Source organism: Dermochelys coriacea, chromosome 3 (genome assembly GCF_009764565.3).
Source record: "Dermochelys coriacea isolate rDerCor1 chromosome 3, rDerCor1.pri.v4, whole genome shotgun sequence".
Lineage (NCBI taxonomy): Eukaryota > Metazoa > Chordata > Testudines > Dermochelyidae > Dermochelys > Dermochelys coriacea.
In genome coordinates this window covers 111,959,108-111,982,721 of record NC_050070.1, presented here as the reverse complement: position 1 = coordinate 111,982,721, position 23,614 = coordinate 111,959,108, and the positions used below count along the sequence as shown (strand labels likewise).

At 40.5% G+C, this 23,614-nt stretch overlaps 1 protein-coding gene across 6 annotated transcripts in view; it reads left to right on the top strand.

The window, feature by feature from the left end:
• The window catches only part of SHPRH (SNF2 histone linker PHD RING helicase), a 140,411-nt gene that overhangs the window by 11,723 nt on the left and 105,074 nt on the right, over positions 1-23,614 (top strand). For 4 of the 6 annotated variants that reach the window (XR_005291847.2, XM_038394745.2, XM_038394750.2 and 1 more), the window contains exons 2-4: positions 1,182-1,847; positions 2,283-2,412; positions 20,370-20,588. Coding sequence is in view for 5 of the 6 variants with exons in the window: in XM_038394745.2 (XP_038250673.1) it covers positions 1,212-1,847; positions 2,283-2,412; positions 20,370-20,588 (985 nt within the window). In the remaining variant the exon portion in view is untranslated. Of the gene's footprint in view, positions 1-1,181; positions 1,848-2,280; positions 2,413-7,438; positions 7,508-20,369; positions 20,589-23,614 lie in introns of those variants that run through there. The other 2 variants (XM_038394749.2, XM_043511152.1) reach the window with 2 other exon arrangements.

Genomic DNA, 23,614 nt, shown 5'->3' with positions numbered 1-23,614 from the left:
TACTTCAAGAGAAGAGTATTCCCAGGCCTTGAAAAAAATGTATCAATCACTTATTAACTGGGGAGGGAGATTAGGGTGTGGTGCTAAAGCTGCTAGGCAGTAATAGATATTAAGACTCGGATGGACATCACCAGAGATGTACATTGACAACAGCCTACTGAGAAGCTCAGGCTCCAATCCATCTTTTATATCCTGTCATCCTGCAGCTAGTATGTGCTGGATAAATTTGAAACTCCATTCCACTCTGGGTGCTTGAAGATATAAGAACGTTTTGTCTCTTCTCCTTCTCTGGAACCCACAGGCTGTTGCAAGTGGATTGTCCTCTGCTTTCCAGGGATAATTCCAGCACTTTCCTGTGCTGCTGCTCATAGTTTTCTTCAGCAGTAGCAGTGTGAAATTAATACGATCCCTGACATTTTCACAGCTGTCCATAGGATTCTGAATAACGGCAGTGAAACTGGTCAGTCGTCTTAATTTCAATCTGTTGCTGCTTGGCAAACTAGAAGCAGCAGCAGCAGCCTCATTGAACTGTTAGTCTTCAGATTCCAGGTGACAGCACTGCAGGTTTACAATCAGGTTTACAATCAGTTTGCATTTGGAAAATTGTCCATGCAATCACAAGGACTATAAAATAAAATTCCGAATTCTTAAATTGTATTGAAATTTTTTGATGTGTAGGCTCTAGGAAAAGTTTCCCGCTTACCACAGGAGAGTGGGTTTTTCAAGCCTTTTGTGTGCTCTTCTTCTTTCACTTTGCATTTTTTGTGGTCTGTCTTAATGATTAATTATAACTTCCAAGAAACCATTTTGTTCAAGAGGAAAAAGTGCTCCTGATGTTAACTTCATTTGAAAAATAAGTGGTGTTGACTAGAAAGTTTTGGATGATGATTGAACTAGGCAGAAGAAACAAGTGAGTTCCTTTCTCTGATTAAGCAATTGATCTCTTAAAATCACCACAACACATCTTTTTACATGGCTTTGTTTGTGTGACTTCTTGGGACAGGAACAAAGGGGTGTTTTATAAAACTGAATAGACACTTCGAGCCATCTTCAGAACCCCTAGTGAGCAGAGTTGCAACTAATGTGACTTCTGCAAACTCTTCAGCTATAGCACAGTAAAAGATCTGTTGGATATCTAATTAGTGTTATCTACTATTGACTAATATTATTCCATTTTACAGAGGTTTGGAGACTGCTAGCAAAACAGCAAGATGAGTAGTCGTCGAAAGCGTGCACCTCCACTGAGGATGGATGAGGAGAAAAAGAAGCAACTCTGTTGGAATATGCATGAAGACAGAAGGAATGAGGTGATAATATTGGATGATAACATTGATGAAGACCACCCTGTTCCAGGTCCAAGCACCTCTTCTGTATCCTTTGTTATAGATGATGATAGCATTGATGAAGGACTGTCTTACAAAGAAAATGGAGGGTCAAAGTCAGTGGGTTTCTCAACAGATGAAGGAGAAGACTCTTGCTCCATCTTGACCTCTATATCTGTACAGCTAAATATTGTAGTCTCGCCTTACCATTCAGACAATTCCTGGAAAGCTTTACTTGGAGAATTTGTTCTTCAGCTTCTTATTGAGAAAATTCTTATTGAGAAGATCCATAAAAGGAGTTTTACTTTGATGAGAGCAGATTCTGGTGATCAGCTGCAAATCTGTGTTCATGAAAGAAGTGGACAAGAGGGAGGTGATGAGGAAAAAGAAAGCCTAGGTGATTATGAAGAGGACATATTGGTGGAATCATCCCTCAGTAGTGAAACGTTAGAAGACTTGAGGTGGTTGCAAAAGAAGAAGGTAATTGGACTTTATCAAAGACCTAGAGAAGATCAAGCTTTAAAGGTATTTGTTCATGCAGTTTATTTTAAGAGGGATTTTAAAATAAAAATAGCTCATTTTGTGTTTGGTACCATAAAATAGACAGTTAGGTGAACATTTGACAAGCCCAGGTCCCACCACACACTTTTATAATACAGCGCAAAGTGTACACTTCAGCGGTTATCTGCATACATGTTTTCAGTGTTTTGGGAATAATTGCCTTTAATCATTACATATTTTAAGTGACTTTAATGAATTTAGAAACCATGTGAGTTCCTAAGTGTTCCATACTAAAATTTTGCATGGGGTTAAGAGATTAACTCTATCCATAGCCACCAGTCTTCGAAATTTGCCAAATGTGGCTTCCTAACTTGTAAGCATTGTTCTGGTTTGGTTTTTGTTCTCTAAATCTATTTTAATTCCTTAATCATTTTAATTTCTTGCAAATATGTTTCATAGGTTGGGATTTACCTTCTGGAAGGTGGTTTAAGCAAATCAGAGTTTCTCAGTGATGGAGGTGGGAGAATAAAAAAGGCCAACCAGCTGATTCAGAAACTAATGGAAAAGTACTACAACTTTATAATTCCAGGTAACATAATCTGTCCATCATGCAATTGAATGTTACTGCAGAACTGTTTTACTATTAAAGTTTTTCTTAAGTTCAATTATATTCTTAAAGAAAAGGCAAGAAGCATTTTTGTCTATCATGACAACTGTCTTTGTCAGGAAATATATAGTCTTCACCACCATAAATATCTTACTCCTCTCATGGACAGTAATTTATCTTTATAACACCCTTCTGAAATAGGGAATGTGCTAGCATTTTCATTTTACTAATGGGAAACTGAGGCAAAGAGGTTTTGGTCCCAATTCAATGCATTGCAGTCAATGAAAAGACTCAGTAAAATTGTGGATACTAGGTTTGTCTGTGATCACTCACAAAGTCTCTAGCAGAACCAGGAACTGATCCAGATATCCTTTCAGAGGAGCAGCCGTGTTAGTCTGTATCCACAAAAAGAAAAGGAGTGCTTGTGGCACCTTAGACTAACACATTTATTTGAGCATAAGCTTTCGTGAGCTTATGCTCAAATAAATTTGTTCGTCTCTAAGGTGCCACAAGTACTCCTTTGTTCCAAGTCTAGTGCCTTGACCACACCATGCTTCTCTCCTAACCACTAATGGATTTTGGTTACCAGAGACAAAATAATCTAGAGAAATGTGTGAATAGGGGACCTGTATAGAGGAAAAACAAATGTTTTGCATATGGGATAAAACACTAGTTCTAAATCTGGTATGGAAGGTTACTGGTAGATTTCTATCAGAAAGGTTGCTGCTCTAGACAAAGTAATCACCCTCTTATCGCCCTCATAAACCACCTTTTATGACTAATGTTCACAATATTTAACTAAAATCATACAACTCAATAAAAACTGGAATGTGATGACTTGGAAATCAGGTAATTTTCACAATGTCTTTTTGAATGTGCATTTGTGTGGGTTGGGGCTTATTGTGTATCACGCTACAGCTCTTGAAATTTAAAGTTTAAGTATTGAAGATTAAACTTCCCATTTTTTCCTTAAAGATCCTGCACAGGTACATCTTTAAAAAAAATAAACTGAATTGTAGATAATCACATTTCCATTACCCCCTTGGTATCTAGGTGCTGAATTAAAGCATAAGTTCAGAGCACCAAAAGTTTTCTGTGTCCATTTGCCTGGAATACCAGAATATATTATTTTATATTTTAAGGAACTTAATTTTTTTTATAGGTGGTTTTCCGGGGGAGTTTTATTTAAAGAGTTTTTTTTTTTTTTGCTCTGCTGCAAATGCTATGTTCGTAGTTGCCTTTCTGCTGCATTCCCTGTTGTATCTATGGTTGGAACACCTTTCCAGTCCAAGTGTCCAGCCAGGTCTACGCTCTCTCCTATAGGATTGCTTCTGTGGGGAGGTCCACAGAAACTAAAGTGAGACATATGCCTTCTCCCACTCTGCATTTTATGAGAGGAAGACTTAACTTTGATTTTTTTTTTTTTTAACAACTTCCTCTGGGTGATTTCAGTGCCTTTTGTCTCATTCATGTATTTTAATTGATTTTGAGACCTTGAGGGGTAGGGATTGTCTGTGTCTTTCATAATGGCAAGCACAGAATCTGTGCGTAATAAAATAAACAAAACCCACAGCTCCAGTTATTTAGCAAAACTCTCTGAAATCTACCAAGTGAAATACTAAGGCAAAATATGTCATTTGTAAACCTTTGTGGTGGTCCTAAACAGAGATTGTAGCATTAACTGGTTCTTTCCTGGTAACTTACTTGTAGAGATCTTTATTTTGTCTACTTTAACAGCTATCATTTATAATAGGCTATTCCTGTGTCTGCTATAATGCAAATACTTCAAGTTACTACTTGTTGCTTTAGTAGACTCACAGCCCTAGGCTATCCATAAATTGAGCTAGCCTTCTTCAAGGGATGAAAAATAGTTGGTCTGTGCTATAAAATCCAATGAGACTAAAGAATGTAAATGCAATGTGCTGCTCATGTATTTATTCTGTTCAAGGGTCAGCACTCTGGGGTTTGTTCTTTCATCAACACATAGGTACATATGTGACATAACTTTTCAGAAATTAAATGGCATCTGGATACATTATGTCCCCGGGCTTCTCAGGAAGAATAAGCCCTTTAGTTTTTGCAGGGCATGGTCTGCTTTCGTAACCAAATAGAGACATAAATATGTTTCCCATAAATCTAGACGAAAGGGGGAGAAAGTCTTTATTATTTTTAAGTGATACCAAATTGTAAATGTAAAAATTTTAATATTCAACCTTAAAAGTTCCTCTGAAAACTGTCCAGTAAGTGACACTGTTTTAGAACATGAGAGAAACACCACTGTGGTGGGTAAAACGGCTAAAATACTGAAAGCCACAACCTCTGACGTTTGACAGAAGATTAATTTGAAACATAGGGTCTACAGAGAAATAGAACATTTAGCACCCTAGTCTGTCTGAGAATTAAAGGTATTGAGATGTAATGTGTTACACATGTTTATTGAATCACATTTTAAAATGGTATGATGGGTAATATTGAATATTCATTATGCTTTTAATGAATAGTGTGGAGGAAGGCTTTAACAAAGCTTTTAAAATGATCCATTTATACAGTAAACACAGCTATTTTTCCCTCACTAAAATGTTTGAAAATATGAGTAGCTGTGTGATTACATTATTGAAGAGCACAAATAAGAAATGTGTGGACAGTATATATGCAATTGTACTAAATATTGTTTTACATAAAAACTTAATCTGTTTTTCATGTTAATAAAATCCCAGATGGTTTCAACAATTTACATGCAAGTCAAAAGTGCCCTGAGCTGAGTATCTGATAATAAGGGTATGTCCACGTTGCTGTAAAAGACCTGCGGCTGACCTGGGTCAGCTAACTCAGGCTTGTGAGGCTTGAGCTTTGGTGCTATAAAATGGTAGTATAGACACTGAGACTCCGATCAATGTCTACGCTGTAATTTTATGGCCCCGCTAGCCCAAGTTAGCTAACCTTGGCCAGCCACAACTGTGCTGTGAGTCTTCTATTGCAGTATAGAATGTACCCTAAGAGCTCCAAAAATTCTTGTCTCTTTTATTTGTTGAACTTTAGCAACCAGTGGGCAAATTTATCATTAGCACTGGCAACTTGTAGTTTTGCTAATCCACATGCTAACTTTGCCACTTCTACTAGATGTCAAAGTTTCACTTTCAGAAAGAACTCTAGTCTGTCTTCTCTCCAGGTCCCCTTATTTCTTTCCATTCACATGATGCTGAAGCCATCTCTGCTGCCTTAGATATATTTTTTTTTAAATATCACTTTCTTACTCACAGAATCAATATAGAATTTGTGCTTACCAGATGAGAGCATCAGTACATCACAGCCAATAACCTCTCTCCAGTGATGGCTGATCATGGTATAGAGGAAGACAAAACTACTCTGCCCCTAATATTAATTATGTGGCCCCACTGTTTGCACCTGTGCTTTATAAAATACATAGTTGGGCAGTCCCAAGACGTTTATAATATAAGGCCCTGATCCTGTAATAATTTCTGTATGGGCAGACCCTTAAACCCATGAGGAGGCCAGATGACTTTGTCATTGTAGTATTGGGGCCTAAATTGTTTGTCTAGAATACAAAGTATCAGGGGAAAAAAAAAAAGGGGTGAAGTCAGGAACAAAAATAATATCCCAAACAGTTTGTGTACTGTGGTGTTGTAAAAGAGTATGCACAAAAAAATCTTTTGACTCCAGTGTTGATCACTGTGGGCCAGATCCACAAAGGGACTTTGGTGCTGAAGCCTTCAGTGTTGCAGCACCTAATTTTTAGGTGCCTATAAAATCACTAGAATGACACTGATCCACAAGATTGAGTTAGGCACCTGGCTCCTATACAGTGAATGAGGGAGACAGGTGCTTTAGAATGTGACCCACAAAAGCCAGAATGCTAGGCGGAGGACTGCTTAAGCTAGCCAGTGGGAGATCTTGGGAGAGGTGTGACCTAGGCTCCACCTCATTTTGAGATAGCAATCCTAGACTTAGGTGCCTATCTGTGCTAGCAATCCACTAATGAGATCCTGTGTTTTGGAGTCAGGTAGTGTAAGCACCTATGTAGTTTCTTGGCAGAATGAATTAGGAACCTGCGTCATATCACACAAAATGGCCAGAGGAGGAGGTGCCTACCTTACAACTTTTAGCTCAGTGATTAGAGCACTCGCCAAGAATATGGGAGACCTAGGTTCATTTCCCCTTGCTTCTCTGCCAGAGGATTTGAACAAGGGTTTCCCACCTCTCGGGAGTGCTCCAGTCACACAGGGATATTCTGATGTGGGGGAGGGCATCTCCATCATGGTCTCCTGTTGAAGTTGTTTCACTATGGATAAATAATAGAAGAGTGACTGGAGTCTTTCACCTCACATGTTCTGAACCACTGGACTATAGAGTTATTTTCTCTATCTGGCCCAAAGACTGTTCCACTGTGGGGTGGATAAATACTTAAATGGTCATTGGGCGAAAATGACACTCTAATCCAGCGGTTCTCAGCCTGTGGGCTGTATGCGGCCCAATTAGCGCACAGCTGCGGCCCAGCTCAGGTGTGCGCTAAAGGCCACGGGCTCCCAGCTGCCCTGCCCTGTGGCAGGCTCCGGGGTCTTGTCTGCCTTGCCTTGCAATGTGCTCCGGGCTGCCACCTCGCGCCCCCCCCCCCATCTGGGTCTGGACAGCTGGCTGCTGCCCGGCCCCCCCCCCAAGGCCAGGCTCAGGAGCCGGCTGCCATCCCACCCTGCACAGTGGGGGTTAGGGTCCCTGCCTCCTGCCCCACACCCAACTCTCTGCTCCTGGCCCCACTCAGTGGAGTGGTCTCTGGGCGGAGGGCTCCGAGCATGGCGGGGTTTCGGTGTGGGGCACTGTGATTCTAAACCTGTGGCCTAGATAACACTTTGTGGGCTGCATATGCAGCCCAGAATGATAAATAGGTTGAGAACAACTGCTCTAATCCAATGCTTAGGGCACCCACCTGGGTTGCAGAAGATTCTGGGTCTGGTCCTCCTGCTCAAATAATTTTTTCTTGATTTATCCACAGTAGAACAGCTTCAACAGGAGAGATTGTGGGAGGCATCCTGCCGCAATAAAAATTTCCCATAGCTCATAGGTAAGAGCATTCTCCTGAGAGGTGTGAGACCCTTTATGAGAAGGCAGACCCTGCCTGGAGCACACTCCTGTGATATGCTGCAGCACAGCAGGTGCACCTATCTCAGTTTCCCTGCTCAGGTAACCCAGATGACTTCACTTCAGACTCTCTGTTTAAACAATACCCCTCCTGAAGAGCAGTTCATTACCAAATATAGTGCAAATAGTCTTTAACAAAAGTTCCAAAGCCTAGTTCATATCATCCCCAGTGTACATAGTCCTTAAAACTGTACTCTTTGTTGTGGGAACCCCCACAGCCTCTCTGCTGGGAGATCATTGTCTCCCTGGTATGGTGTCTTCTGCCATGCTTAGGCTCCCTATCCATCCTCTTCCAACCCTCTGCCAGGACAGCCATCCTTATCTTTCTAGCTAGAGTGCAGTCCCGCTTTTCCCAGTGAGAACTCCCCACAGCCTTTCTGTTAGGAGTGTTCTTGTTAGGGGAGCATCCCTCAGTCTCCCTGGCCGTCTCACTGTTCCTCTGGGGTCCAGCTCTCCAGCCTTGGAGATGTCAGTGGGTAAGTTTCTCTGCTGCTGCCCCTGCCTTCAGCCACCTCAGACCCTAGCTCAAGCTCTCAGCTAGCAGCCATCTGCCTCTACTACTCTTTCTGCTTTCATCCCTCTTTGGCCCCGAGACTCTGGCTTGGGGACACCAGCTAGCAAACCCTTCTTTCTGCTCTCCTGCCTACAGCGCTCTCTCAAAAATACTATCTCCTAGCCAATTCCTTCCTCTTCACAGGGAGGGCCTGCAGAGTACTTTCTGCTCTCTGCATCTTTCCTCAAAAACCTCCTCCATTTTCCTGACTGATTCTCACTCATTTGGTCTCTCCCTAACCTTTTATAGCCCCCAGGTGGTGCCTTGCCCTTTTAATTGGGCAAACTGGGAGCATCTGTTCTGACACAGGGGTGCTGGAACTGCCTCATTTACAGGGGCTAGCCACCCTGTGACACTCCTATTAAAATCTTTTCACCTTCTCTGGCAGAAAGAGGGGAATTGAACCTAGGTCTCCCATATCTCAGGCAAGTGCTCTGACCGCTGGGTTAAAACTTATAATATAGGTGGCACCACCACCATCTCTTCTGGTGGCCAGATTTTGAATGGAAGCCAATTCAATAGGTGGCCTCTGAGCAGGCCTACTTGATCAGTCCCCACATGCAACGTGGGCAGTTGATTGCCTATCTTCCCTAGAAAGAAAAGGAGTACTTGTGGCACCTTAGAGACTAACAAATTTATTAGAGCATAAGCTTTCGTGAGCTACAGCTCACTTCATCGGATGCATCGTGAGCTGTAGCTCACGAAAGCTTATGCTCTAATAAATTTGTTAGTCTCTAAGGTGCCACAAGTACTCCTTTTCTTTTTGCGAATACAGACTAACTGCTGCTACTCTGAAACCTATCTTCCCTAGGTTAATGAATCACTCTGGGGCTTAGGCAGGAGATAGGCATCTGCACACCTAGAGTGAGGTGGCAGAATGCATGTTCAGAGGCAGAAACGTACGTGCAAAGAGAACTTGTAGGTGCTGAGAGAACTTGTATCCTGAAAACTTAGGTGCTGAGTGAGTTTAGGCACTTGTAGGGTTTGGTGGGAGTTTTGTGAAGTCTAAAACTGGATTTAGGTGCCTGCGTACCTTTGTGGAGCAGGGCCTTTATCCTCTAAAATGTGAGATTTGATCACCCTTATTTTAGCATGGAAATGTTGATGGTCATAAAATTATCTTCCAGACCTTTCTTAATTCCTAGCATAGTATTTTATTCTAGGATTATATGTTGCATGAAGAAAGCAAATTTTCCCCATTATCTATCATTGCGCATCTCTTTCGAAAGTTTATATTTTATTTTGTTAAGAGTTTAAATATGTTTAAATTCCACATTTGGAACAACCACCAATAATATGGAAGCACTCTTTGCTTTCTGTTGGAAACATTTTTGGTTGTCAACTTTCGCTCATTCCAAAAATAGATTAAAGGGTAATTACTTAATTATTCCTCTCCTTGAAGTTCGGGGAGGATGCTGAAAATAATGCTTAAATGAAATGCAGAAAAAGAGCTGTTCTTCCTTTCCTATACCAAGTGAAAATTGTGATTTTTTTTTTTTTTTTTTTTAAACCCAGACATTTAACTCACCAGAAGGAAAGGACAAATGGCAACTTAGATCTTATACTGAGACCTGATTCTATGGTGTTTAGTGTTTCATGTGTCTTGCTTTCGGTGAACTGGTGAAAAATTTAATCACGATACATGGTATGCAAAGGGAGATAAACGTAATTTAGTTGTGCATGTTTAATAGAACATAGAATCATGGAACCATGAGGTTAGAAGGGAATGCAAGGGTCATCTAGTCTAACCCCTTGTCAAAAGGCAGGATTTGTTATGTCTAAACCATCCAAGACAGATGACTATCCAGTCTGTTTTTGAAAACTTCCAGTGAAGGAGCTTCCACGACTTTCCTAGGCAGTTTGTTCCAATGTCTTACTGTTCTTACAGTCAGGAAGTTTTTCCTGAGATTTAATCTAAATCTGCCATACTGTAGTTTGAACTCATTGCCTCTTGTCCTGCCCTCTGTGGCAAGAGAGAACAATTTTTCTCCGTCTTTTTTTTTTATGGCAGCCTTTCAAGTATTTGAAGACCACTATCATCTTCCCCCCATTAATCTCCTCTTTTTCCCAACTGAACGTACCCAGTTCCTTCAGCCATTGCTCATATGGCTTGCATTCCATCCCTTTGATCATCTTTGTTGTTCATCTCTGAATCCTTTCCAGTTTCTCTGCATCCTTCCTATACAGTGGTGACCAAAATTGGACATAGTACTCCAGCTGAGGCCTGCCTAGCACAGAGTAGAGCGGTATTATAACTTCCTGTGACTTGCATGCTATGCCTCTGTTAATTGCATTTGGTGTTTTTGCAACAGCATCACATTGTTGACTCATGTTGAGATTGTGATCCACCAGAACTCCCAGTTCTGGTGCCAAACCAGTTATCCCCATTCTGTATTTGTGCATTTGGTTTTTCTTCCCTAAGTATAGCATGTTACATTTGTCTTGGTTGAATTTCATTTTGTTGTCTATAGCCCATTTCTCCAATTTCTCAAGATCCCTTTGAATTTTAGCTCTGTCTTCCAAAGTGTTTGCAGCTCTACCTAGTTTTGTGTTCTTTGCAAATTTGATAAGTATGCTTTCTATTCCTACATACAGGTCATTAATAAAGACGTTAAATAACTCTGACCAAGAACAGATAGCTGTGGGACCTTGCTTGAGATCTCTTTCCAATCTGACATCATTCCATTAATAGTTACTCTTTGTTTGTGGTTGACTAACCAATTATGTATCCACTTAATGGTAGTTTCACCAAGCCTGCGTTTCTCCATCATTACTTATGATAATGTCAGGTGGGATTGTGTCAAAAGCCTTGCTAAAGTCCAATATATTATGTCCACCGCATTTCCCCCATCCACCAAACCAAACTTTGTTGCCCTTTATTGTAAAGCTATTCAGTGTGCTAATCCCTTGCTTGTCTTTTTTTCCTCTTCCTTCCAATAATTTCTTCATATCATTCCTAACAGAGCCTTAACACCTCATGCTTTTAGGATGCCAGCCTGAGTCAGTGTCAAATTGTACCTTGGAAAAAATGTGTTGCAAGGTGTGTATATCTCCCGTATTAGCTGAAATTGATAACTTCCTTTTGAGATGTACTATTACTCAAATTAGCTAAGGTTCTAACAACTCTTAATCAGTATCTTTTTTGTTTGTTTGTATCTTTCAATATGGCTGATCATGAGACCATTGAAAACTTCTGGATTCATTCTGAATCTCCAGTTGTTACATTGAGTATCTGGTCTATGTTTAGTTAATTTGTTCTATAATAGGAATTAGAGATGGGGAAAATTTACTAGGTTGGGCTGCATATAAATCAGAGTCCAGACCCTACCAGTGCAGAATCGTTTTCTACAGTATAATTTCTAACGTTGTCTAGTCTGATTTTTTTTTAAATGACTCAAGAAATTGACCTTTATCCTCTTCTTTGGAGGCTGTTTTGTGATGTAAACTTGCTATGAATTTCTTCATTAAGTGAAGGTAAGGAGGACTGTCATTAAAATTATTGTGAAAGCTCACTGAAGGGAAGCCAAGTAGTTTCCCAAAATTTCTTAAACACAAACCTTCCTTCCTACCAGGGCAATAAAGTACGAATCCTTCACAGTTCAGAGTTTGATTTTTTTTTCCCTCTTTCTCTGAGTGTCTATTAACTAATTTAAGATGAGCATTATGTGTAACATAATGTGATTTGGAAATATTCCTGATAAGTTTAAAATTCAGTGTGGTTTTCCAGTATTTTTATTAAAAAGGAAATTATAGCCATGGACTAGAAAAATTAACTATATGACTTGGAAGGGGAACATTATTCTGATATTTCAGAAGTTTCCTGAACGGAATTCTTCATGGGGAATATGTTCTTTGGTCTGATCATTCTTTAATTGGAATACATGGCTATGTAACTCAGACAGAAATGAAAAGAAAAATCCATTACAACAGTGCCTTTTTTCTAGATTTTTAATAAAGAGAAGAATGATAGGTCACTTGACAATTATGTTAGCTAACTATAAGTGGAGGGGAATCACTGAATTTTGCCCTCCCTCAGGGTTAAATCTGCCTCTGTCTGAGTAGAGAGACTTTGTGAATTAGGAGACAATGTAAAACTACATTGTGTGTGGTTAGTAATCCATTAATTTAACTGTATGTGTGAAAGCTGTGCTTTTTAGTCTGACTTGATTAACTTAATCATATTAAGGATTAAATTAGTTTGAGACATAAACGGTAAGAAGAAAATATTCTACAAATACATTAGAAGAGGAAGACCAAAGACAGGGTAGTCCTGTACTCAATGGAGAGGAGGGGGGGGAAGGGACACAGTAACAGAAAATGTGGAAATGCTGAAAGTGCTAAATGACAACAAAAAGATTAGTGAACCTACAGTATGCAAAACGTAGTGAATGCCCGTGAAAATGAGTTAGGGCCAGATATCTGAGCCATTAGTAATTATCTTTGAAAAGTCATGGAAGATGAGAGCGAATCCAGAGGCCTGGAAAATGGCACTATATTTGTCCATCTATACAAAGAGAAATAAGGATAACCTTCGAATTTCAGACCAGTCAGCTTAACTTCGGTACCTGGAAAGATAATGGAGCAAATCATTAAGTAATCAGTTTGCAAACACCTAGAAGATAAGGTGATAAGTCATAGCATGAATTTGTCAAGAACAAATTGTCAAATCAATCTAATAGCTTTCTTTGTCAGGGTAACAAGCCTTGTGGATAAGGGGAAGCGATAGATATGGTTTATCTTGACTTTAGTAAGACTTCTGATACTGTCTCACAAGACGTTCTCATAAACTAGGGAAATACAACCTAGATGGAGTTACTATAAGGTGGGTGCATAACTGGTTGGAAAACCATATCCAGAGAGTAGTTATCGGAGGTTCACAGTCAACCTGGAAGGGCATATCAAGTAGTGTCCTGCAAGGATCAGTTCTGGGTCCAGTTCTGTTCAATGACTTCATCAGTTATTTAGATAATGGCATAGAGAGTATACTTTTAAAGTTTGCAGATGATACCACACTGGGAGGGGTTGCATGTGCTTTGGAGGATAGGATTAAAATTCAAAATGATCTGGACAAACTGGAGAAATGGTCTGAAGTAAATAGGATGAAATTCAATAAGGACAAATGCAAAGTACTCCACTTAAGAAGGAATAATCAGTTGCACACATACAAAAATTCCTAGACCGTATCGTTTAGAAACATCCAATCCTGATTTAAAAATTGTCAGCAATAGAGACTCTACTATGGCCCTTGGTAAGTAATTCCAATGGTTACCAATTTATGCCTTATTTCCAATCTGAATTTGTCTAGTTTCAACTTCCAGCCATTGGATCATGTTATGTCTTTCTCTGATAGACTGAAGAGCCCATTATTAAATATTTGTTCACCATATAGGAACTTACTGACTATAAACAAGTCACCCCCTAACCTTCTCTTTAAGATAAATAGTTTGAGATCCTTGAGTCTATCACAATAAGGCATGTTTATAATCCTTTAATCATTCTTGTGGCTCTTCTCTGAACCCCCTCCAATTTATCAACATCTTTCTTGAATTGTGGGCACCAAAACTGGACACACTGTTCCAGCAGCAGTTGCATCAGTGCCAGATAGAGGGGTAAAATAACCCTTCTATTTCTGCTCAAGATTCCTGCTTATGCATCTCAGGATAACATTAGCTCTTTTGGCCAGAGGTCACATTGGGAGCTCATGTTCAGCTGATTATCACTATAATCCCCAACTCTTAGAGTCACCACTTCCCAGAAGAGAGTCCCCCATCATGTTAGTATGGCTTACCTTCTTTGTTTCTATATGTATACATTTACATTTACCCTTATTAAAATGCATATTGTTCGCTTATGCACAGCTTTGACCAAGCAATCCAAATTTCTCTGTATCAGTGACCTGGCCTCTTCAATATTATCACTCCCCCCAATTTTTTTCTAATCTGCTAACTTTATCAGTGATTAATTAAAATTTTAAATAGTGTAGTGCCGAGAACTGATCCTTGCATGACACCACTAGAAAAGCAGCCATTTGATGATTCCTCATTTACAATTTCATTCTGAGACCTATCAGTTAGCCAACTCAATTTAATGTGTGCCATGTTAATTTTATATCGTTCCTAGTTCCTTAATTGAAATGTCTGGCAGCACCAACTCAAATGCCTTACAGAAGTCTAAGTATATTACATCAACTCTATTGCCTTTATCAACCAAACTTCCAATCTCATTTTAAAAAAAAGGTAGTTTGATAGTTTGATTTTGATAGTTTGATTTTCCATAAACCCATGTTGATTGGAATTAAATTGTTACTCTCCTTTCATTGTTTATTAATTGAATCTGTATCAGCCGCTCCATTATCTTGCCCTGGATCAATGTCAGGCTGTCAGGCCTATACTTACCTGGCTCAGCCTATTTATACTTTTAAAATACTGGCACAAAATTAGCTTTCTTCCAATCTTCTGGAACTTCCCCAGTGTTTCAAGATTTATCAACATTAATAGTCTTCAGCCAACTTTTTAAACATTCTTGGGATCAGGTTATCTAGACCTGCTGATTTAAAAATAGGTTTCAGAGTAGCAGCCGTGTTAGTCTGTATTCGCAAAAAGAAAAGGAGTACTGGTGGCACCTTAGGGACTAACAAATTTATTAGAGCATAAGCTTTCGTGAGCTACAGCTCACTTCATCGGATGCATTTGGTGGAAAAAACAGAGGAGAGATTTATATATACACACACACACACACACACAGAGAACATGAAACAATGGGTTTATCATACACACTGTAAGGAGAGTGATCACTTAAGATAAGCCATCACCAGCAGCAGGGGGGGGAAAGGAGGAAAACCTTTCATGGTGACAAGCAAGGTAGGCTAATTCCAGCAGTTAACAAGAATATCAGAGGAACAGTGGGGGGTGGGGTGGGAGGGAGAAATACCATGGGGAAATAGTTTTACTTTGTGTAATGACTCATCCATTCCCAGTCTTTATTCAAGCCTAAGTTAATTGTATCCAGTTTGCAAATTAATTCCAATTCAGCAGTCTCTCGTTGGAGTCTGTTTTTGAAGCTTTTTTGTTGAAGTATAGCCACTCTAAGATCTGTGATCGAGTGACCAGAGAGATTGAAGTGTTCTCCAACTGGTTTTTGAATGTTATAATTCTTGACATCTGATTTGTGTCCATTCATTCTTTTACGTAGAGACTGTCCAGTTTGGCCAATGTACATGGCAGAGGGGCATTGCTGGCACATGATGGCATATATCACATTGGTAGATCTCTGATCCCACTGAGAGTTACCAAAAGAAACTACAGCATTTGCTCAAGAAACTCCCTGAAAAAGCACAAGAACAAATCCGCACAGACACACCCCTGGAGCCCCGACCTGGGGTATTCTATCTGCTACCCAAGATCCATAAACCTGGAAATCCTGGACGCCCCATCATCTCAGGCATTGGCACCCTGACAGCAGGATTGTCTGGCCCTCCTCAGGCCCTTTGTTACCAGCACTCCCAGCTATCTTCGAGACACCACCGATTTCCTGAGGAAACTACAGTCCATTGGTGATCTTCCTAAAAACACCATCCTAGCCACTATGGATGTAGAAGCCCTCTACACCAACATTCCACACAAAGATGGACTACAAGCCGTCAGGAACAGTATCCCCGATACTGTCACGGCTAACCTGGTGGCAGAACTTTGTGACTTTGTCCTGACGCATAACTATTTCACATTTGGTGACAATGTATACCTTCAAATCAGCGGCACTGCGATGGGTACCCGCATGACCCCACAATATGCCAACATTTTTATGGCTGACTTAGAACAACGCTTCCTCAGCTCTCGTCCCCTAATGCCCCTACTCTACTTGCGCTACATTGATGACATCTTCATCATCTGGACCCATGGAAAAGAAGCTCTTGAGGAATTCCACCATGATTTCAACAATTTCCATCCCACCATCAACCTCAGCCTGGACCAGTCCACACAAGAGATCCACTTCCTAGACACTACGGTGCTAATAAGCGATGGTCACATAAACACCACCCTATATCGGAAACCTACTGACCGCTATTCCTACCTACATGCCTCTAGCTTTCATCCAGATCATACCACTCGATCCATTGTCTACAGCCAAGCGCTACGATATAACCGCATTTGCTCCAACCCCTCAGACAGAGACAAACACCTACAAGATCTCTATCATGCATTCCTACAACTACAATACCCACCTGCTGAAGTGAAGAAACAGATTGACAGAGCCAGAAGAGTACCCAGAAGTCACCTACTACAGGACAGGCCCAACAAAGAAAACAACAGAACGCCACTAGCCATCACCTTCAGCCCCCAACTAAAACCTCTCCAACGCATCATCAAGGATCTACAACCTATCCTGAAGGACAAGCCATCGCTCTCTCAGATCTTGGGAGACAGACCAGTCCTTGCTTACAGACAGCCCCCCAATCTGAAGCAAATACTCACCAGCAACCACACACCACACAACAGAACCACTAACCCAGGAACCTATCCTTGCAACAAAGCCCGTTGCCAACTCTGTCCACATATCTATTCAGGGGATACCATCATAGGGCCTAATCACATCAGCCACACTATCAGAGGCTCGTTCACCTGCGCATCTACCAATGTGATATATGCCATCATGTGCCAGCAATGCCCCTCTGCCATGTACATTGGCCAAACTGGACAGTCTCTACGTAAAAGAATGAATGGACATAAATCAGACGTAAAGAATTATAACATTCAAAAACCAGTTGGAGAACACTTCAATCTCTCTGGTCACTCGATCACAGACCTAAGAGTGGCTATCCTTCAACAAAAAAGCTTCAAAAACAGACTCCAACGAGAGACTGCTGAATTGGAATTAATTTGCAAACTGGATACAATTAACTTAGGCTTGAATAGAGACTGGGAATGGATGAGTCATTACACAAAGTAAAACTATTTCCCCATGGTATTTCTCCCTCCCACCCCACCCCCCACTGTTCCTCTGATATTCTTGTTAACTGCTGGAATTAGCCTACCTGCTTGTCACCATGAAAGGTTTTCCTCCTTTCCCCCCCCTGCTGTTGGTGATGGCTTATCTTAAGTGATCACTCTCCTTACAGTGTGTATGATAAACCCATTGTTTCATGTTCTCTGTGCGTGTGTATATAAATCTCTCCTCTGTTTTTTCCACCAAATGCATCCAATGAAGTGAGCTGTAGCTCACGAAAGCTTATGCTCTAATAAATTTGTTAGTCTCTAAGGTGCCACAAGTACTCCTTTTCTTTCTACCATTTCTGACTATCAATGGACCAATACTATTCTTTTTTACTCTTAATATACTTTTAAAGCTCCTTATTGTCTTTAAATCTGCTGGGCATAGATTTCTCCTTGTGTCCCTTTGCTTCCCTTAACAATTTTCTACATTTCCTAGCTTCTGATTTATATTCATTACTATAAACTTCATCTTTCTCCATTTATTATATATTCTTTTTTATAGCTGCCATCACTTCCTCTCTAAACTAGATCAGTTTTTTAACCAATACAACTTTCTTCCTCAGTTGTGATATTGTGATTTTTTTGGGGGGGCATCTAGTAAAGTGTTCTTTAAAAAAAATCGCAATTATTTTACACATTTTTCTGATTAAATTCTTCCTCTCTGCTATTATGGTTCATAGTTGTTTTCAGCTTTGTGAAATTGTACCTCTTAAAGCACCAAGTGTGTATATATCAATGGTCTGGACTTTATTCTATTTGCACATTATAAATGTTATCAAGTCATGATCACTTGTGTCCAAGTTACCATTAACTTTTAGTTCTGTGATCAGTTCCTCCTTGTCTGCCAAGACAAGGTCTAATATATATCATTCCCCCATGTTGGAGCAACATTTTTTTTTTTTGAGTTAAGAAATTGTCATTTGTATTATTTAGAAATTCCAAGGATGTTTTAATACTGGAAGCATGAGGCGTCCCAGCATCTGTCACTCAGACTGAAGTCCCCATTATCACAGAGCTTTTTTCTTACACAGCAGAGATAGTTATGTATTCAGCCAGTCATCCTTTTCCCTAGTGTGATTTGGGGGCTTGTAGCAGACATCGACTAATATCCCATCTTGTGCTTTATCCATTAGTACTGAAGATAATTTTCTTTCAAGTTATCAGTGACTCAGAAACAAGCAATATCATTTATGACAGTGTCACTCCTCCTCCCCTTTGTTCACTCAATCCTTCCTAATTAGGTTATAACCCTTGATTTTAACATTCCAGTCATGAGAATCTTCCCATCAGGTTTCGGTAATACCAACTAGATCCAATTTTTGCTCTTAAATGAGCAATTCTAATTCCTCTTGTTTATGTGGGCTCCTAGCATTGGTATATAGGCAACTAAAGAATTTCCTCTTGTCATTTATTATATGCCTTCTGGAAAAATAGAACAGGTTTATCAGGAAGCATTTTTTCCCCAAAAAGGTGAGCCTGTAAATCCTGGAACATTTATCATGGTGAATTTTGATTTAGCTTGTTTATATAGCTCAGAAACGGCTGAAATATTGACACCATTAATTAGGCCTAGTTCTTAGTAATAAACTGGAAATAACAAGTTAATTAGGGGGTTAGGGAGTATCTCCAATCTAGTGATGCAAATTATCTTTACATCTGGATATTTCCCAAGGGCATGCTTGAATATTTCCCAAGGGCACCCACAGGAGTGTTGGGTTCAGAGTGTCATCATGGGAATATGTTTCATAACTTGGAGATTTGAAACTGAAATTTTGTATGCTCACTAAAATTCATATTGCATGGATATATGAGATTCATGAATTTGTATACTCTTGCTAGCATTTTTGTTTTAAGAAAAGTGCGTTTTACTTAGCAAGGCAAAAAATGTAGGAATTAGTGCAAGCAAATTTAAAAGACAATCTAGGAAAAACATGGTTATTAGAAGGTTTATATCTCTTAAACAAGTTTATTTTTATTCTGCACCATCCTGGCCCTAATTCTGAAGCAAGAATCTCTGAATTTTGTGGTGCATTTATATTAATTTTTTTTTGACATGCTGACATTTCAAAGGCAGCATGAAATATCTAGAAAAATATTTAATAAAAACAATTGAAACAAAAGAACCCCCCCCAGCCCACAATTATGAGTTAGAAACTAAGGACTACTCCTTAGTTGATGATGTTAATCAGTCTAGTTCAGTTGAAATAATAAAGCCATGCTGATTCCCATCAGTTGAACACGTGGTCCTAAATGTTGCATACGTTTCCTTGAGGTTCACTTCAGAGTAATTTCGGATACTTTTCCAGTTTTGTGCTTCAGAAAATGGGGTGTTTTGCTATGAAGATTTTCTATTTATTTGGGGTTTTTTTAGGTTTGCCATTAGAACAATGTATGTAATCATATGAAGGAAAGTGTAGTAACCCTTATGTGTGTGAGGGAAGCGTTCCTCTCACTTTCTCACTATCATATTTGAGTGAGACAGAGCATTTTTCTTCTCTCTTCCCTTCCCTTGCTCTTGAAGTTGAGGCAGAGGATCCATCTACTTTTTTCCCCCTCCCTCATGGGGCACCAGGGAAAGAACATTTCCAGATCTTCTCCCTCACCCTTTTTTCTCCTCCAGCCTTCATGATGCATTCTTTCCTGCCTCAGGCTGGGAGAAGGCAGTACAAATTCTTTTTACATGCCCCTCCCTTGAGGGGGGCCAAGAAGTGGTCAGTTTTTCATGGTTTTTCTTCTCCTTTCTTAGTTGGAAATGGAGCAGAATGATAGTATTTTCTTCCCCGTGTTGTCTTTTACACTTTGATCTGGGGCTGTGACTTCCATTTTACTGAAGCTCTAAAGAGCATAGCATGCTTAAAGCCTTGTTTTGCTGTATGCCCTATTGGAGCTTCAATAGAGAAGAAACCCTGGAGTATCCATACTTCAAATGGATAATATTTGGGCCCAGCACCTGCTAAGGAACCACCTCTTCCTGCTTCTAAGCATTTGGTGGGTTTGCAGTCCGAAAAAATGCCAGTGTTAAGATTCAGGAATTTAATTCCCATCTTTGTCTACTGCTGTCACCCCCACCAGGAACAATCAACTAAAATATACTCGGTTCATACTCTTTATGGAAGCAATGCTTAACTGTTTTCATATATTAACTAAACATGTAGCAATAAAACTAAGCTTATTTAATTGAGGTGATGTTAGTGGCTGATAAAGATGGGGTAAGATGATGATATGCTTCTTCGTATATGCAGATGTGTTGGAGGAGGATGAGGAAGAATCTGACAGAGAGCTGGAACGACAGAATATTGAAGAGCTGTATGACTTTGTGAGGCGCACACATCAGCAGGAAATCCAGTTTTTGAGGGAGGACGTACAGCACTCTGCTTTGATTCCTGTACTGAGGCCATATCAAAGTGAGGCTGTGAACTGGATGTTGCAACGGGAGAATTTCAGAAACAACCCTACCAATGGCAAGTACATGGCCGTGGACAACAAATGCACATCTTGATTATAACGTTACTCAAAACAAATGAACAATACAGTATCAAAAAGGATTGAATATGAACTAGCACAATTTTATGAGAATAGTCTCCTTGATAATTTAGTAATTGGAAGCTTTGCTCTTAGTATCTTATTAATAAAAATTGTAGTTGTTTGAGGCAACTAGTTAAGAATTATTTTTGTGGGTTTTTTTGTTTGTTTTTTTTTTTAAATTGTGAGCTGTTCTCCTGCTGGTCTAGAACTTAATATAGACGTTGTCAACCTGGATACGTTGCATTTTACTATTGTTTCAAATTATAACATTTCACGAAATAAAGTAGTCTTATAATTGAAGTATTTAAGTTTGAAAAAATAGCTACTGTCCATGATCAATAGTCACGCTTCAGAATATTTTGGGCTATACACTGAATTTCCCTACCATTGTTCATTACATTGTCTTTTGGAGCAGCCTGGGCATTGATTCTGCATTGCTGTGGATGTGTTATAATCAACATGGATCAACAAGATGCCAGAGTTCTAGACTAAAGATTATATATTACAGTATATAGTTCTGGTGACGAAGGGAACCATTGACCAAGCTGGTTGAGCCTACCGCTCTGAAGATACTTTTTCAAGTGCTGGTCACTATGCATATTGCCTATATGGGTGTATGTGTGCGCCATATGGCCGAGTCCAGAAATTCTAACAAACTGAGCCCATTGGCTCTCACGTGTGGAGTAGTTCTATTTGTGCGCCAGACTGAAGACATAAGAAGCAATGCAGGCTGATGCCTTTCCAGTTCCTTCTTACTGCTGCATGGCCTGAGTTGCCCATGTCCGCAGATTTCTCCAGCTTTTCTCTTCGATAGATTGTAAATAAGTATTGTAAATAGTTTTATAGTTTTTATATTAGTATAGGTAGTATAGCTTGTTCTTTCCCCCCATACTAGGGACTCCCTCCTTGCAGTCTGAGACTATGCCCAAAGTCCTGGGGATTCAAGAGCTGCATGTCCTGCCCTCACTACTTCTCCATGAGTGATGATCACCAATGTTGTCTCTGCAGCATTATGCTTCGCACCCAAGGAGTAAAGTGCAGCATCTCACTTGTTTCCACCATGAACACGTGAAGCTCGTGAACTTTGATTAAGGAAACACCTTATGAAGAAGGCTGAGACATCACTATGATCTGGGTCAAGGAGATGCCTGTGTATATCAGCCCCATCAAATGAGTAGTGCCCCTCCAAGCACAAGCTTAGGAATGGAATCTATGGCTACTAAGCCAAGGAATCTTCTTTCCAGACTTCCCAGGAGAGTAGGGGGCACTCTCATGGTTGCAAGGATATATTCATAAATGTAGAGATCCCTACCCAAGATGGGAAAGCCTCACACGTGGATACTGTTGTGCCAAGACCACTAAAAACCCTCAGACTGAAAGGTAGCACACAAGAAAAAGGATCTGTTGGTTCCATCAGTGGCTCCGGCTCTGAAGCACAAGGATCCGCAACTGCCAGCTCCATCCAAAAATACTGGACCTGACTCTTCATTGGTCCCGAGGATGAAACTGCTTTTATGACACAAGAACCATCCCCTTTCCAGCCATCAGGCAGGAATCATAGAATCATAGAATATCAGGGTTGGAAGGGACCTCAGGAGGTCATCTAGTCCAATCACCAACTAAATCATCCCAGCTAGGGCTTTGTCAATCCTGACTTTAAAAACTTATAAAGAAGGAGATTTCACCACCTCCCTAGGTAACGCATTCCAGTGTTTCACCACCCTCCTGTGAAAGTTTTTCCTAATATCCAACGTAAACCTCCCCCACTGCAACTTGAGACCATTACTCCTTGTTCTGTCATCTGCTACCACTGAGAACAGTCTAGATCCATCCTCTTTGGAACCCCCTTTCAGGTGGTTGAAAGCAGTTATCAAATGCCCCCTCTTTCTTCTCTTCTGCAGACTAAATAATCCCAGTTCCCTCAGCCTCTCCTCATAGGTCATGTGCTCCAGTCCCTTAATCATTTTTTGTTGCCCTCCGCTGGACATTTTTCCGATATTTCCACATCCTTCTTATAGTGTGGGGCCCAAAACTGGACACAGTACTCCAGATGAGGCCTCACCAGTGTCGAATAGAGGGGAACGATCATGTCCATTGATCTGCTGGGAATGCCCCTACTTATACATCCCAAAATGCCGTTGGCCTTCTTGGCAACATTCGGCCCTAGTCTGTAGCAGTGCGTGGGATTCTTCTGTCCTAAGTGTAGGACTCTGCACTTGTCCTTGTTGAACCTCATCAGATTTCTTTTGGCCCAATCCTCTAATTTGTCTAGGGCCCTCTATATCCTATCCCTCCAGCGTATCTACCTCTCCTCCCAGTTTAGTGTCATCTGCAAACTTGCTGAGGGTGCAATCCACACCATCCTCCAGATCATTTATGAAGATATTGAACGAAACCTACCTACCCTTGGGGCACTCTGCTTGATACCGGCTGCCAACTAGACATGGAGCCATTGATCACTACCCGTTGAGCCCGACGAACTAGCCAACTTTCTATCCACTTTATAGTCCATTCATCCAACCCATACTTTAACTTGCTGGCAAGAATACTGTGGGAGACCGTGTCAAAGGCTTTGCTAAAGTCAAAGAACAACATGTCCACTGCTTTCCCCTCATCCACAGAGCCATAGAAGGCAATTAGACTAGTCAGGCATGACTTGCCCTAGGTGAATCCATGCTGACTGTTCCTTATCACTTTCCTCTCCCCTAAGTGCTTCAGAATTGATTCCTTGAGGACCTGCTCCATGATTTTTCCAGGGACTGAGGTGAGGCTGACTGGCCTGTAGTTCCCAGGATCCTCCTCCTTCCCTTTTTTAAAGATGGGCACTACATTAGCCTTTTTCCAGTCATCCAGGACTTCCCCCGATTGCCATGAGTTTTCAAAGATAATGGCCAATAGCTCTGCAATCACATCCGCCAACTCCTTTAGCACTCTCGGATGCAGCGCATCCGGCCCCATGGAC